Here is a 16759-nt window from a genome sequence, read left to right on the forward strand (position 1 = left end):
ATTCATGCAAGTTGTTGTGTAAATCAATAGTTCATTCCTTTTTAATGCTAAGTAGTATTCCATGGTGTGGATATACCAGAGTTTGTTTAACCATTTATCTGTTGAAGGAACTTGAACTGGTCCCAGTTTTTGGTTATTACAGGTAGAGCTGCTATGAACATTCATTTACAAGTTTTTCATGAACATAATTTTTCATATTTTTCTGGGATAAATGCCTGAGGGTACAATTGATGGATCATATGGTAATTGCATATTTAGTTTTATTGGAAACTGTCAGAGAGGCTGTATTGTTTTACATCCTCACCAGCAATATATGAGTGATCCAGTTTTCTACATCCTTGCCAGCATTTGGTGCTGTCATTATTATTATTTTTCAAAAAAAATTTTAGCCGTTCTGAGAGGTGTGTAGTAATATCCTATCCTGGTCTTAATTTGCATTTCTTTAATGCCTTGTGATGTTAAACATCTTTTCATGTGCTGTTTGCCATCTGTATATCCTCTTTGGTGAATTATTCATGTCCTTGCCCGTTTAAAAATAATTAATTAATTAATTAATTAATTTTTGGCCGCATTGGGTCTTCGTTGCTGCACGCGGGCTTTTCTCTAGTTGTGGCGAGCAGGGGCTACTCTTCGTTGTGGTGCACAGGTTTCTCATTGCAGTGGCTTTTCTTGTTGTGGGGCACGGGCTCTAGGCGTGCGGGCTTCAGTAGTTGTGGCACTCGGGCTCAGTAGTTGTGGCTCGTGGGCTGTAGAACACAGGCTCAGTAGTTGTGACACACAGGCTTAATTACTCCGCGGCATGTGGGATCTTCCCGGATCAGGGCTTGAACCCATGTCCCCTGCCTTGGCAAGCGGATTCCTTTTTTTTTTTTTTTTTTTAATAGATCTTTATTGGAGTATAATTGCTTCACAATACTGTGTTAGTTTCTGTTGTACACCAGAGTGAATCAGCCATATGTATACATATGTCCCCATATCCCCTCCCTCTTGAGCCTCCCTCCCATCCTCCCTATCCCACCCCTGTAGGTCATCGCAAAGCACCGAGCTGATCTCCCTGTGCTACGCAGCTGCTTCCCACTAGCTAACTATTTTACATTCGGTAGTGTACATATGTCGATGCTACGCTCACTTCACCCCAGCTTCCCCCTCCCACCCCACGCCCTCAAGTCCATTGTCTATGTCTACATCTTTATTCCTGCCCCGCAACTAGGTTCATCAGTACCATTTTTTAATTTTTATATTCCATATATATGTGTTAGCATATGGTATTTGTTTTCTCTTTCTGACTTAGTTCACTCTGTATGACAGACTCTAGGTCCATCCACCTCACTACAAATAACTCAATTTCGTTTCTTTTTATGGCTGAGTAATATTCCATTGTATATACGGCAGGCAAATTCTTAACCACTGTGCCACCAGGGAAGTCCCTGTCCTTGCCCATTTTCTAATTGGATTATTCACTTTATATTGTTGAGCTTTGAGAGTTCTTTACACATTCTAGATACTAGTCCTTTTTTGGGTATGTAGTTTGTAAATATTTTCTCCTGGCTTTTAGCTTGTCTTTTTATCCTCTTCACCTGAGCTTTCACGGAGCAACCATTTTTAATTTTGATGAGGGCCAATTTATCAAAATTTTCTTTTATGAATTGTGCTTTTGGTGTCAAATTTAAGAACTCCTTACCTAGCCCTAGATCCCCCAAATTTTCTCCTTTAAAAAAAAAAAAAGTGTTATAGTTTTACATGCAAATCCGTGATCCATTTTGAGTTAATTTTTGGATAAGCTACATGTTTAGGTTGAGGTTTATTTATTTTTTGCCAATCAGTATTCTTAAGTATTTTAAAAAGCTGATCCGGGAACCATCTAAAATATAGTTTAATGCCATATTTAGAGAGACCCTTGGGTGTTGGGTAAGAGTATTCCAGTGGAAGTTACTTTCTAGCTGAGGGATCTGAGTCAGGTTACTTAACCTCCCTAAGCTTTAGTCCCCTTGTTTTGTAACATGGGAATGATAATAATCCTTACCATACAGGGTAAGTGTGAAGATTCATTCAAGACATGTTTATTGAGTGCCTATTATGTGTCACGCACTGTTTAGTTGCTAAGGATATAAGACTGCGATCAAGACAGACAAAAGCCACTAGTGAGTGAGTTCCTGCTGCCGGAGCTCTGCATGGAACTCACATTCTGGTGGAGGAGACAGTAAACAAGTGAAATATATGGATGGTCAGATGACCAGGGCTGTGAAGGTTAAAGCAGGAAGGGGGATGGAGTGTGGGGGCAGGAGAATTGTCATTTCAAAAAGGCTCAGGGACCGTTTTGCCGAGAAGGTGACATTTGAGCAGAGGCCCGAAGGAGGTGAGGGACAGTGCCACGCAGGAAGCTGGAGGAATTGCTGGGGGAAGGGGCATTCCAGGCAGACATAATAGCAAGGAAGTCTGTATAGCGTGCTTGGCATGTGTGAGGAGCAGCAAGCAGACCAGTAGAACTGTGGTCTAGTGACTGAGAGGGGAGCTGGCAGGAGAGAAGGTCAAAGTCATGCTGGGGATGTGGGACTCAGAGCCATTTTATGCTGGGTGGGCTGGGGAGCCATTGCGGGTTTGGAGAGCAGGAATGACATCACTTACTATGTTTAAAAGGATCACTTTGGTCCTTTTGTGGAGAATAGATTCCAGGAGGGCAAGGGGACCAGAGGAGAGACCAGTGAGGAGGCTATGCAACAATTCAGCTGGGACGTGGTGGAGGCTGGGAGCTGGGAGGAAGTAGTGGTGGTGGTGGTGAAAAGTGGTTTATTTTCTGAGTTTGTTTTGAAGGTAGAGCTAACTGCATTTGTTCATGGATTGGATGTGCAGTGAGAGAAGGAAATAGAAGTCAAGGCTGGCTCCAAGGTGTTTTGCTTGAGCAGCTGGAAGGATGGAGTTATCATTTTACTGAGAGGGAGCAGACTGCGGGAGGAGCAGGTGTAGTAGATGCGGTGCCGTAGATAAGGAGTTCTGTGTTGGAAATGTTCACTTTGAGATGCCTATTCAAGTGGAGATATCTATCAGGTGGATGGATTTACGAGTATGGAGCTCAGGGAAGAGGTTCGGGCTGCAGATATAAATTTGAAAGTCATCAGTATAGACATGGTGTAGATGGTATTTACATCCATGAGACTGGATGAGATCTCTTATGCTGGTGGTTCTCAACTGGGGGGTGATTTTGTCTCCCAGGAGACATCTGCAGGGTCTGGAGGCATATTGGTTGTAACAACTGGGGGTGGGGTGCTAATGGCATCTAAGGGGTAGAGGAAGCCAGAGAAGCTGATGAACATCCTGCAGTGTATAAACAGCCTCTTCAACAAAGAATTATCTAGTCCGAAACGTCAATAATGCTGAGGTTGAGAACCCCTGATTTAGTCCTTAGATTTTAGGGAATAAGTGTAGGCGGAAAAGAGAAAAGCAGTGAAGCCTGAACCGTGGGACCTTCCAGTGTTTTGGGTTAAATGCAGGTCATGGCATGCAAATGCATTAAACGCCTGTGAAGTATAGTGCCTAACACACACAGTAAGCACTCAGTAAATGACAACTATTGTTGCTATGGAGTTTTTAACTCTTCAAAGCCAGTTCTGGTCAAGTACTTGGAATAAAAGAAATCAGAGCCGGGGATCCACAGAGAATCTCTCTTCTACTCTCCTTAGTGTACAGATGAAACCCAGAGAGAGGAAGGCACTTGCCTGTGATCATACAGTGGGTTAAGAACCCATGTTTTATGGTGACAGCTGTTGTTCGTTCCCATTTCACAGATGAGAAAACTGAGATTTAGAGATTTAGTCACTTGCCCAAATCTACGTAGTGAGTCTGTAGCAGAGTCAGAACCAAAGTTTGAATGTCCTGCCTTCCAGTCTAGTGTTTGAAACCACCACCACCGTCACGACCACACCATCAGGAACAGCAGCAGCAGCTGCCATTGTGGGCTGAGTGCCCACTTTGTGCCAGCACTGCTAAACACTTTACATAGGCTGGCCGGGACGGGACCTGGGACAGGGATCAGGCAGACAGGAGCCGGACAACTCACCCTGCCTTCTCTTCGCTGGCATCACCACCCCTCCTTGCTTAGGCACCTTGGCCCATAGTTGTTTTGCTATTGGCCAGCTGTGTTGTCATCTCCCTGGTCCCCATGAAACTCCGCTCCCACAATATTATTTAATGTAAAAACAATAATATAACGTCAGTAGAAGGCATTTAAAAGAAATCACTCTAAATCTCACCATCCTAGCCCAACAGCTGTTTTAGTTTTCCTGCCTTCTTCAAATCTCTGCCCACATGCCTACAGTACACATTTCACACCCTTGTCATTGGGATGTAGAAAGCATTCTGTATTCTGCTTCCTTTTCTTGGTGTTGTTAACATGTGTTATGTTGTTTATAATTATGTTTATTGGCTGTAGGAGTCCACTGAGTGTCTCCATATGGCTGGGCTATTTGTCTCTAGATTCCTATTATTGTGAATAATACTGTATTGAAAAATTTAGTGCTTATCGTGCTTTATTTCCTCCTTGAGTTATTTCTTTCAGACGAGTAGTCGGGGTGGTTTAAGAAAGGACTTTGACATATATTGCTTTAAAAATGGTTGCACTAATTTATACTGTTACTATAAAGGGTGCTGCTGTATATAAGGGTGTATCTCACCCTTAGAGTGTACATATTAATTAATTAACTACTATAAGTTAGATCATCTCATGTAACTCTCACACTTGCTCTTCAAAGTAGGTGTTATTATATCTCCATTTTTTAGTCAAGGATCTGGATGTTCAAAAGGGGGTTAAATCACTTGCCTGAAGTCACAGAACTAATGAGAGGTGGAGATGATAGGATTTGAACTCTGGAGCACCCGACCCCACTCCAAAGCCCCTTCCTCAAGAAACAGTTAATGTTTCAGGGTTATTGAATCCTCCTTAACATCATTAAAATCAACACATTTTGGCCTAATTTAACAGATGTTAACTGTTAACCTTCTTGTTTTAATGTGCATTTTGACCTTTTTTTTTTTTTTTTATAGGAACAATAATGACATTCTTTTTTTTTTTTTTTAAGTATTTGTTTATTTATTTATTTATGGCTGTGTTGGGTCTTCGTTTCTGTGCGAGGGCTTTCTCTAGTTGTGGCAAGCGGGGGCCACTCTTCATCGCGGTGCGCGGGGCTCTCACTATCGCGGTCTCTCTTGTTGCGGAGCACAGGCTCCAGACGCGCAGGCTCAGCAATTGTGGCTCACGGGCCCAGCTGCTCCGCGGCACGTGGGATCCCCCCAGACCGTGGCTCGAACCCGTGTCCCCTGCATTGGCAGGCAGACTCTCAACGACTGCGCCACCAGGGAAGCCCCATTTTGACCTTTGATCTCTGAGTAACCTACAGCCATATGGAATTTAGAGAGATGGGGCTTTGAGGTCCCCAAGTTCTGTTTTGCCAGTGTGTGCTGGCAGCTGAAGAGAGTGTGTCTGGGTGCCAGATGGTTTTTGGAAACACAGAGAGACTCATGAATTCACACCCCTCAATCAACATATCAGCCTTTAGTCAACAAACTATTTGAGCCGCTGGATCTGCCCAGATTTGTTCAGGGTCGGGAGAGAAAGAAAAGTGAGCTTTCTTTTCAAAGACCCCTTCTTCTAGCGAGGCGGATGGGGGCTAACACAGCTGTTGGAGAATGAGATACCCAAGCACGAGGGTGAAAGTTTCATCCTCCAAGTTAGAGGTTACCATTTTGTGCCCTGCAAAGTGGTTTTAAGAAACCTGAGTAGGTTGCCAGTATTTAAAAATCTGGAGATTTCACACACACAAATCGGAATTTCTGGCTTCTCTTAAGAAATGGGAGGATCTGGCAACCCTGAGCCTGTAGTCCTGCATGGCGACATCACCTGGAACTGAGTGGCAGCTGCCCCTTTTGGATGGGACACTTACAGTCTTGTTGGTCATAGTTCCGACCCAGCCTGTGTTACTGGTTTATATTTAACGTTTCATGTCCTTCTCTAAATGCTGCCGGATGGTGAAGGAAGCAGTGCACTTTGGCCAAACCTGGAAGGATGGCAAAGAATGTAGAGCAGGTGTTCCCGGGGGTGGGATGGTGTGAGCAGAGCTGCAGGGAAACGAGATCCACTCTCACTAGTGCAAATAAAGCCATGGTACTTGGCTTTAGTAGACATAGACATAGACATGGACATGGACATGGACATGGACATGGACATGGACATGGACATAGACACCTTGGAACAGGACACATCGGGCAGCCAGGACCAGAGCCAGACAGTCAGGGAATAAAGCAAGGATCTCTGAACAAGATGGCAGAGTGAGCACACACAAAATCCTCCCACTCCTCTCCAAACACATAAGAACGATGGGTTAAAACAAAACTATATAGAAAACCATTAGGAAAATCTCTGTGGGCCAGGAACGGGAGAGAAAACACAAGTGTGGTAAGTGGGCTTGCAGCCAGCAACCCTCAGGTTGCAGTGAGCAGGGAGCCAGCCCTTTAACGTTTTTGTCGGGTGGGGATCGAGTCTGCCTCGTTTGTGGGGAGAAGAGAGCCAGGCTCTCTGTAAGAAGTCAAGAGGTGGGCCTTGCTCTTAGCATGTGCTGAAATCTCTCTTTGGTGGTCTGATGTATGACTGGAGACTGCCACTTGCCTGTGGTCCAGAGAAGGAAGGAAAGCTCCTGGGCGGAAACAAACTTGCATTGTGCTGTCCTTGGGACCAGTGTCTAAAGCTGTGCCACCTACCCAGGCATTCCCAAGTAAAGAGCAGCCTGATGTTTCTCTTTGCATCATCTTTGTAAACAGCATCCTGAGCAAATTAATCGTATAAAAATGATAATAGGGTCATACTTAATGATCTTAAGAGGCCAAGCAGTAGTGCTTTCTTTCCTGTTCATTAAGGTGTGTCCTGAGGTCCTCTAACTGGGGAAACTTTGAAGGTGTCACAGAACCTGCACAGTCAGGGGGCAAGAGAGAAGAGGATCATTAGTAATCTTGGCTTCTTCCATCATTTTATAGATGAGGAAACTGAGGCCCAGAGATTTGCTTAGGATCACACAGCTGGTCAATGCAGATGCAGGACTGGGGTCTGAGACCCCCTGGGCTCCATCCTGGCTTTGCTTCAGAAGCCTTGATTTCTTTACTTATAAAATGAGGATAACTTTCCGGTTTTATGGAATCATCAAGAGGCTGTAAAGCACAGTAATATACACCTCCCTTGTGTTGGGGTAGCTGCCTCTCCAGAGGCGTTGGTGTGATTTATTTTTATTTTTTGGACAGTGAATTCCTCATGGGGAGGCGGGGTAGTGGTGGTTAAGAGTGTGGGTTCTGAAGCCAGCCTGTCCAGGTTTGGATCCCAGCTTTACCACTTATTGTCTGTGCGACTGTGGGCAAGTTACTTATCTCTCCTGTGTGCCTCCATTTCTACATGTGTGTAACAGGGCTAATAATCACACCTGTCTATTGGATTACAGAGAGGATTAAATGAGATAAAGCATCTTAAAGCCTCTGAACAATGCCTAGCACATACAAAGCCTCTAATAAATGTTAACAGCCATTATCATCATCATCATCACTATCATCATCTAACATTATATTTCCCTTTTTGCTTTGGCAGCCAGGAAACTCACCACCTAATATGAATCTTATCTTTAGCTCCACATAGAACCTAATGACATGCATTTCTATTTTCCTAACATTCTCTGGCATTATTTAACTATTTGCCTCTCATTTCCCCCATCATCCTGACTTCTCTATACTATTGTATCGTATATATTACTATAAGCTGTTTTAGAACAAGTTTGGAATTAATAAATTAAGGAAAATACAGCAGTTGGTTGATTCAGACTCTCTTGACGTCCTCCAGCACGATCTTGAAATAGGAAGTGAACTGTATTATTAAAAAAATTATAGCTAAAATTTTCGAGGGCCTGTTGTGTATTAGCCATTATTGCACATGCTTTGCATGTATTACCTTAAACCTCACAGCCATCCTATGAGGTAGGGCCTATTATCCCTTTTTGCAATTGAGAAAACTAAAGCTCAGAGAGGTGAAGCAGCTTAGCCAGTGGTTGCCAGCTGCAAGTGGCAGAGCCAGGATTCAAATGTGGCCCCGCCTGACTCCAAACACACTTTTACTCACTGTTTGCTCTTCTAGGGGGGTCTCTTGGACTCTTGGGGGCAAAGGAAGGTTGATATCAGTCAGCTGAATGATGTTTTCTCTCCCATCTACTCTTCTTTTCCCATTTCTTCTACCTTTTCTCTCTGCTTCCTGGGTTGCCCAGAGCCCATGAGGGCCCCCAAAGGCCTGGCTTTTGCTGAGATCCAGGCCCGCCAGCTGACCCTGCAGTGGGAACCACTGGGCTACAACGTGACACGTTGCCACACCTACACTGTGTCCCTGTGCTATCACTACACCCTGGGCAGCAGCCACAACCAGACCATCCGGGAATGTGTGAAGATAGAGCAGGGTGTCAGCCGCTACACCATCAAGAACCTACTGCCCTACCGGAATGTCCACGTGCGGCTCGTCCTCACTAACCCCGAGGGGCGCAAGGAGGGCAAGGAGGTCACGTTCCAGACGGACGAGGATGGTAAGAGTCCCCCTTATTCCCAGTGTCCTCAGTGCCTCCCACAGACGCTGCGTGTCTGAGACTGAAATTGCTATAGGAAATTATTTGCTTAGGATTAAACTGACTGTATAAGAGTAAAGTAATGATACTGATATCTATTCCCCTGAAGACTTTGGGTTAAGTTGGTATATTTCTTCCTTAATTGTTTGGGAACATTTAGCAGTGAAGTCATTTGGGCCTGGAGTTTTCTTTGTGGCAGGGTTTTTTAATAGTAGTTTTAATTTTCAAAACAGATATTGGAATATTCAGGTTTTCTACTCTTGTATCAGTTTTGGTATACTGCGTTTTTAAGGAGTTTGATCATTTCACCTAAATTGTCAAATTTCTTGCCATAAAGTCGGTTATAATACTATCTTATTATATTTATTGAACATCGGTAGGATCTATAGTGCTATTCCCTTTTTCATTCCTGATATTGGTAATTTGTGTCTTCTCTCTTATTCTCATGTTTCTCATGGTAAGGGTGTATAAATTTTATTAATCTTTCCAAAGAGCCAACTTTTGGCCTAGTTTATTTTCTTTATTGAATATTTTCTATTCTTTATTTCTTTTTTTAAAAAAATACTTTCTTTGGATTTGACTGGCTTTTCTTTTAGCTTTTTGAGATAGAAACTTATTAGATCATTGATTCTGAGCATTTCTTTATTTCTAATATATACAGTTAAAGCTATAAATTTCCCTCTAAGCCCTGCTTTAGCTGTATCCCACAGGTTCTGATATATCCTATCTTCAGTATCATTCAGTTTAAAATATTTTCTAATTTCTGTTATGATTTCTTCTTTGACCCAAGAGTTACTTAGAATTACATTGCTTGATTTCTAAGCAATTGGGATTTTTCTAATTATCTTTTTGTTATTGATTTTTAGTTTACTTCCACTATGGTCAGAGTATATACTCTAGTTTTGGTCTTTTGAAATTTGATCCTTGCTTTATGGCCTGACATATGGTTAAATTTTGATAAATGTTCCATATCTACTTGAAAAAAATAGGCGTTCTGTCCTAGTTGGGTGCACTGTTCTACTTACGTCAAGCTAATATTTATTAAGCACTTACTATATGTCAAGCACTATTCTGAATGCTTTTCATATATTAATGCATATGATCCTCACGACAACCCTATTTGGTTATTTACTATTACCATTCCCATTTTACAGATGAGGGCACATAGCTAGTAGATGGGTAGCAGAGCTGGGTTTCAAACCTGGCCATCTGTTTGAGAGTTGTTTTTCTTAACAGCTACACTCTAATGCCAGCAAAAGCGTTCTCCAGATCGCTGTAAAATCCCAGGTAACCCCAAGCTCCTTGGTTAATAGTTTTTTGTTTTGTTTTGTGTTTTGCTTCCTCACATATGAAGTTTTCTGTTCTGCACAGCAGCATCCCAGATATAAAATTCAACTCCTTCCTTGATTTCCAGAAAACCCCACTCACCGGAGGCAACGTGTGTGCTCTATGCCCTGCACTGATGCGCTGAAGATTTGCTGGGGATGGGAGTGAGGACTAGAGGGGTTTACCCTGAATCATTGCAAATGTAGGAAAGGAAAAACTTAACTTTTTTCTTCTACTCATCTTAGGTTCATTGGTTGGGGCCTTGTAAATTAGACGGAGAAAAAACAGATTAACAAGAGAAAAACAAACAAGAGTTTATTTTTATTTTAATTTATTTATTTTATTAAAAAGTTTTAAATTGAGGTATAATTGATTTACAATATTGTGTTAGTTTCAGGTGTACAGCAAAGTGATTCAGATATAAGATATATATATACATATACATATTTTTTCGGATTCTTTTCCTTTCTAGGAAATAGTAGTTTATGAACACATGCATCACCCATAACAGGGGAGTACTCAGTGATGAGTAACTCAAAGGGGTGGTGAGAACTTGGACTTATATAGTGTCCTAACAAAAGAACAATGAATTTTTAGAGAAGTGACAAGACAAAGGAAAAGGACTTTGAGCTTCTAGGGGCAGCAAATTAGGGGAAGTCAAATATATGGGGAAACTAATGGTAGTCTGTAAAGTTTGTTAGGTAGATTCCTCCAGGCTGATAAGGGTCTAGTTTTCTCAGTGATTAACTTCTGTCCTTCCTGGTAGAGAGGGGAAGGGGGCACCTTTACAAATTTATGTCCTACTTTTAGGCAAATAGGGGGAGGGCAGAGAATTTTTTCTCATGTATGCTCCTACGTTGCCTTCTCAATTCAGCTCAAAATGATCCTTACACCAAGTGGCATGTTTTGGGTAGCATATACTGATACCCTTCTCAGGTAACCTCAAACTGAATATCAGACTGCTCCATTCTTTTTTTTTTTTTTTTTTTTTTTTGAGTTTGAAGTGACTTTATTTTTTTATTTTTTTATTTTTTTTTTTAAACATCTTTATTGAAGTATAATTGCCTTACAATAGTGTGTTAGCTTCTGCTTTATAACAAAGTGAATCAGTTATACATATACAATATGTTCCCATTTCTCTTCCCTCTTGCATCTCCCTCCCTCCCACCCTCCCCATCCCACCCCTCTAGGTGGTCACAAAGCACCGAGCTGATCTCCCTGGGCTATGCGGCTGCTTCCCACTAGCTATCTATTTTACATTTGGTAGTGTATATATGTCCATGACACTCTCTCACCCTGTCACATCTCACCCCACCCCCTCCCCATATCCTCAAGTCCATTCTCTAGTAGGTCTGTGTCTTTATTCCCGTCTTGCCACTAGGTTCTTCATGGCCTTTTTTTTTTTTCCTTAGATTCCGTATATATGTGTTAGCATACTGTATTTGTTTTTCTCTTTCTGACTTACTTCACTCTGTATGACAGACTCTAACTCCATCCACCTCATTACAAATACCTCCATTTCATTTCTTTTTATGGCTGAGTAATATTCCATTGTATATATGTGCCACATCTTCTTTATCCATTCGTCTGTCGATGGACATTTAGGTTGCTTCCATGTCCTGGCTATTGTAAATAGAGCTGCAATGAACATTGTGGTACATGACACTTTTTGACCTATGGTTTTCTCAGGGTATATGCCCAGTAGTGGAATTGCTGGGTCGTATGGTAGTTCTATTTGTAGTTTTTTAAGGAACCTCCATACTGTTCTCCATAGTGGCTGTATCAATTTACATTCCCACCAACAGTGCAAGAGTGTTCCCTTTCCTCCACACCCTCTCCAGCATTTATTGTTTCTAGATTTTTTGATGATGGCCATTCTGACCGGTGTGAGATGATATCTCATTGTAGTTTTGATTTGCATTTCTCTAATGATTAATGATGTTGAGCATTCTTTCATGTGTCTGTAGGCCATCTGTATATCTTCTTTGGAGAAATGTCTATTTAGGTCTTCTGCCCATTTTTGGATTGGGTTGTTCGTTTTTTTGTTATTGAGCTGCATGAGCTGCTTGTAAATCTTGGGGAATCAGGCTCCCTGACTTCAGACTATACTACAAAGCTTCAGTAATCAAGACAGTTTGGTACTGGCACAAAAACAGAAATATAGATCAATGGAACAGGATAGAAAGCCCAGAGATAAACCCACACTCATATGGTCACCTTATCTTTGATAAAGGAGGCAAGCATATACAGTGGAGAAAAGACAGCCTCTTCAATAAGTGGTGCTGGGAAAATTGGACAGGTACATGTAAAAGTATGAAATTAGAACACTCCCTGACACCATGCACAAAAATAAACTCCAAATGGATTAAAGACCTAAGTGTAAGGCCAGACACTATCAAACTCTTAGAGGAAAACATAGGCAGAACACTCTATGACATACATCACAGCAAGATTCTTTTTGACCCAGCTCCCAGAGAAATGGAAATAAGAACACAAATAAACAAATATGACCTAATGAAACTTAAAAGCTTTTGCACAGCAAAGGAAACCATAAACAAGACCAAAAGACAACCCTTAGAATGGGAGAAAATATTTGCAAATGAAGCAACTGACAAAGGATTAATCTCCATTCTTAAAATCTGTTGACCTTTCCCCTCTCCCCCTGCTAGGTACGTTGTTGTGGCTGCTTCACACCCCCTCCCCCACCCCTGGCCAGGCCTCACTTGGGTTACTTGGTTTTCTTTCTTCTTTCTCTGTCCCTCTTCTCCCCCCTCCCTCTGATAACTGCTCATTATTTAATATTTTTTACTTTCCACTGAAGTATTAGTATCATACTTACGGGAAGTGTGCTTATCTTAAGTGGTCAGCTCAAAGCATTCTCAAAGATGGCACACATCAGGATAACCCACACCCAGACCAATAAAAAGCATTACCAGCAGCCCAGAAGCCCCCCTTTTTGCACCCTCCCCCTCACAACCTTCCAAAGATAAGCATTATCCTGACCTGTATTGCCACAGATTAATTTCTGCTTGGTTTTGAACATTACATCAATGGGATCATACAGTGTGTACTCTTTTTATGACTGGCTTCTTTCTCTCAGCTTTATGCTTGAGAGATTCAGCCATGTTGTGTGTACAGTTCTAGAGAATTCATTCTCAATGCTGAATAGTCCATTATGTGAATATACCACATTTATTTTTCTTATTTACTATTGTTGGGCATTTGGGTCATTTTCAACTATTTTAAATTGTGCTGCAAATAAAATTCTTGTAGATTCTTTTTTTTTTTTTTGGTAGATATACACATTTCTGATGGGTTTATGCCTAGGAGTAGAACGGCTAGGTTATAGGATATGTGTTCATGATAAGTAGATATATCCAGTTTTCCCAAGTGGTTGTATCAATTTATGCTCCCACTAGCAGTGTGTGAAAATTTCGGTTGCTCTGCATCCTCACCAACACTTGGAATTGTCTTTTTCCTTTTATCATTTTGGTGGGTGGATAGTGGTGTCACCTTGTTAACTGTTCATTTTAACACAAGGCACTTGAGCTGCCCCTGATTGTTATCTGGGTTTCTGCTTTCCCCTATCTTAGGAGTTCAGCTTCCCCACAAGGGTTTATCAAGGTGTTTTCCCAAACAAAGGTCGTTCTCTTCCTAGAAGAAATTCCTTGAGCCTGCTGTTAAGATGATACCTTAAAAGAAAACAAAACAAAAACAAAACCGTACCTGAAAGGGCTTCTGCTGAAATGTTGACAGTATTTATCTCTGGGTGATGGAATTGTAGGTGCCATTAATTTTCTTTATGCCTATTTTGATTTTCTACATTGAACATATTGTTTGTGTAATTAGTAATATTTAGACAAGAAAACAACTCCACCCATAATCCTGCCACTCTAATGCGGTTGTTTTCATTTTTCTGGCAAATGTCTATATTTTCTGAAAACCACTCAACTGGAACAAAATAGGAGCATTCATTCTTCTCTGCCAAATGCATCCTGCACAGTGATGAAAGTGCCAGCTGCCCTTTTCGAGTACTCAGGCGTAGGCTGAACCATATGAGAGTGCTGATATTTATTTGCCTTGGGGCTTTATGTACATCACATCATTTAATTCTGGTGAGGGAGGTGTTATTATCATCCCCATTTCACAGATGAGGAAGCTGAGGCTCAGAGAGGTTGAGTGGTCCAAGCATTCCAGCTAGGAAATAGCAAAGCTGGAATCTGAACTCAGGTATCTGGTTCCAAAGCTTGCTTTTCCCTGCCCCATGTCGCCTTTCCCTTGCAGTGCCTGGCGGGATTGCGGCTGAGTCCCTGACCTTCACTCCGCTGGAGGACATGATCTTCCTCAAGTGGGAGGAGCCCCAGGAACCCAATGGCCTCATCACTCAGTATGAGGTGGGTTTGGACCCTATTACAACTGGGGCCCCTGGTGGAAGGTGGGCCCACAGGTTGGAGAGGGAAGTGTATGGGGCGGAGGAACAGAGGTGAACATCGGGATTCCTTCCACTATGGCTGGGGTCTGTGCCCCATGTGTTATGGGGACAGGGGCCCTGAAGGCAGAAGAGACAGGCGAAGGTGCCCAGAGGCCTGGACTAAGGGGCATCCACGGTCCCCCCACCAAGCTTCTCCCCTTTGCCCAACCTTATCCCTAGCTCACCTGAACCATGATGGGTGGGAGGCTACGGGACCAGTGATGCCCTTCCCCATCCCTGTTCCCGCCTACCTGCCCATCCTGCCCCCAGATCAGCTACCAGAGCATCGAGTCGTCAGACCCGGCGGTGAATGTGCCGGGCCCACGGCGTACCATCTCCAAGCTCCGCAATGAGACCTACCACGTCTTCTCCAACCTGCACCCGGGCACCACCTACCTGTTCTCCGTGCGGGCCCGCACGGGCAAAGGCTTCGGCCAGGCGGCGCTCACCGAGATCACCACCAACATCTCAGGTAAGCCCCGCCCGACCCGCCCTGGCCCCTTTGAAGGAGGCACAGAGTCTCAGGGTTCCATGGGTAGGGGGTGAGGCTTCCTGGGGGTGGTGATGGAGGGCTCCTGCTGAGATAAATGTACCATTTAGAGGTTGAGGTCAGGGGTCAGGGGAGCATTAAATCAGAGGAGTCTAGAGACGATGATCGGTGGAATCCAAGGGCTGAGGTCAGGGGTCAGGGAAGCTCAGGTCAGAGGGAACAAGGAGGCGAAGGCTGAAGGGGAAGAGATCTGAGGACAGGGGTCAAGGAGGCTGGAGGCCTGACCTTCCTGGTCCAGTGGCCAGGCTCTGTGCTTATGTCCTGTCCCCTTCCCCAGCTCCCAGCTTTGATTATGCCGACATGCCGTCGCCGCTGGGCGAGTCTGAGAACACCATCACCGTGCTGCTGAGGCCGGCGCAGGGCCGCGGGGCGCCCATCAGGTGGGGACACCTGCACGGAGGGGCGGGAGGTCAGGACCATAGGGAAGACTCCCTTGCTCTGACCCAGAGTCCCCACCCAGGCCAGCTCACCCTTGTCCTTCCTCAGTCTCGCACTAAGGGTTCAGAGTGTCAGGAGGAGGACATTCTGTGATCCTGGGCAGGCAGGACGCCTGCAGTCACTCCCCTCTGAGGCCACAGGGTGCCTGGTGGTGACTGTCATGAGACCTCTGGACAACATCCAGCCTGGAGAGGGGACTGCTTAGGCCTCTCCAGAGGGCCTCCTTCTGACACCTTGGAGAAGTGAACTCTGGGGGCCTTATTTTTCCCAGCATTTTCCCTGGAGGATCCCATCCAGGGAGACACAGAGATGGGCTTTCTGGAAGGCTAGTGCAGCCAGCCAGATGGGGCCATCTCTCTGGAGTGGCCAAGAGCTTGGCCTCCCCACTTCTTTGCAGAGAAAGCTGATGCCATAGTGGCTGTTTCTGTTGGGGAGAAGGTGCTGGAGACAAGATGTGTGTGTGTGTGTGTGTGTGTGTGTGTGCACGTGTGGTGAAGACACGTGATGTGTGTGTGATGTGTGAGCGTGTATGTGAAAGAGTGTGAGCGTGTTTGTGGAATGTGTGCACATACTTCGTGTCAGCCAGACATCGTGTTAGGGACTTTACCTGCATGAGTCATGTTATCCTCGTGGCAGCCTGTGGAGTGGGTATTAGTACCCTTATTTTACATATCAGGAAACAGGCTCAGAGAGCCTGAATAACGAGCCCCCATGGCCACAGAGCTGGTAAACGATAGCGCTGGGATTTGGAAGCCAGGTTTGTCTGCAAAGCCTGTACCTTTCCTTGAAGTCACAGAGCCTCCCTGCCCCTCTGGTCCACCCCCTCCTACCATAAAGTTTCATGCACTGGGAGAGGGTGACAGCCTGCATTTGGGCATGGGAGGGTCCTCTTAAGCCCCCCAAGAAGGCAGTGGGTTTCTCAGGTGCCCTTGACACCCCCTCATTTCCTCACTCCTCCCCCCTTCCACTCTTTTCTCCTTCTTTGGCTCCCCTGTATTTGCCACTGCAAAGCCTGCCCTGGGCTGATTCCCAGACCCCAGGAAAAAGTCTGGGCATATCAGGGGCATTTGGCGTTTTGTGGGAGCCTCAGGGCCCTCTTGCCTCTGAATCTGGGAGGAGTTGGGAAACCAGCATCACCTTCTTCTCCTTTCCTTTTCCCTTGGGGGATCCTGTGAGCAGGCCTGGTCAGCGTCTCTCAGGGATGATGATGGCAAGGCTGGGTCTGGGCGAGGGGTGGACCATGTGAGGGGGAGAGGCCTGATGGCTGTGCAACCTTGGGCATGTCCCTTCACCCCTCTGAGCCTCCCTTAGGTGCATCATGGGGATCATCCCAGATCAAGA

At 44.3% G+C, this 16759-nt stretch overlaps 1 protein-coding gene across 2 annotated transcripts in view; it reads left to right on the plus strand.

The window, feature by feature from the left end:
• The window catches only part of PTPRU (protein tyrosine phosphatase receptor type U), an 83830-nt gene that overhangs the window by 24272 nt on the left and 42799 nt on the right, over positions 1 to 16759 (plus strand). For both annotated transcript variants that reach the window (XM_059917306.1, XM_059917317.1), the window contains exons 8-11: positions 8286 to 8594; positions 14244 to 14353; positions 14701 to 14902; positions 15258 to 15360. In XM_059917306.1, coding sequence (XP_059773289.1) covers positions 8286 to 8594; positions 14244 to 14353; positions 14701 to 14902; positions 15258 to 15360 — 724 coding nt within the window. The remainder of the gene's footprint in view (positions 1 to 8285; positions 8595 to 14243; positions 14354 to 14700; positions 14903 to 15257; positions 15361 to 16759) is intronic.

Source organism: Balaenoptera ricei, chromosome 1 (genome assembly GCF_028023285.1).
Source record: "Balaenoptera ricei isolate mBalRic1 chromosome 1, mBalRic1.hap2, whole genome shotgun sequence".
Classification (NCBI taxonomy): domain Eukaryota; kingdom Metazoa; phylum Chordata; class Mammalia; order Artiodactyla; family Balaenopteridae; genus Balaenoptera; species Balaenoptera ricei.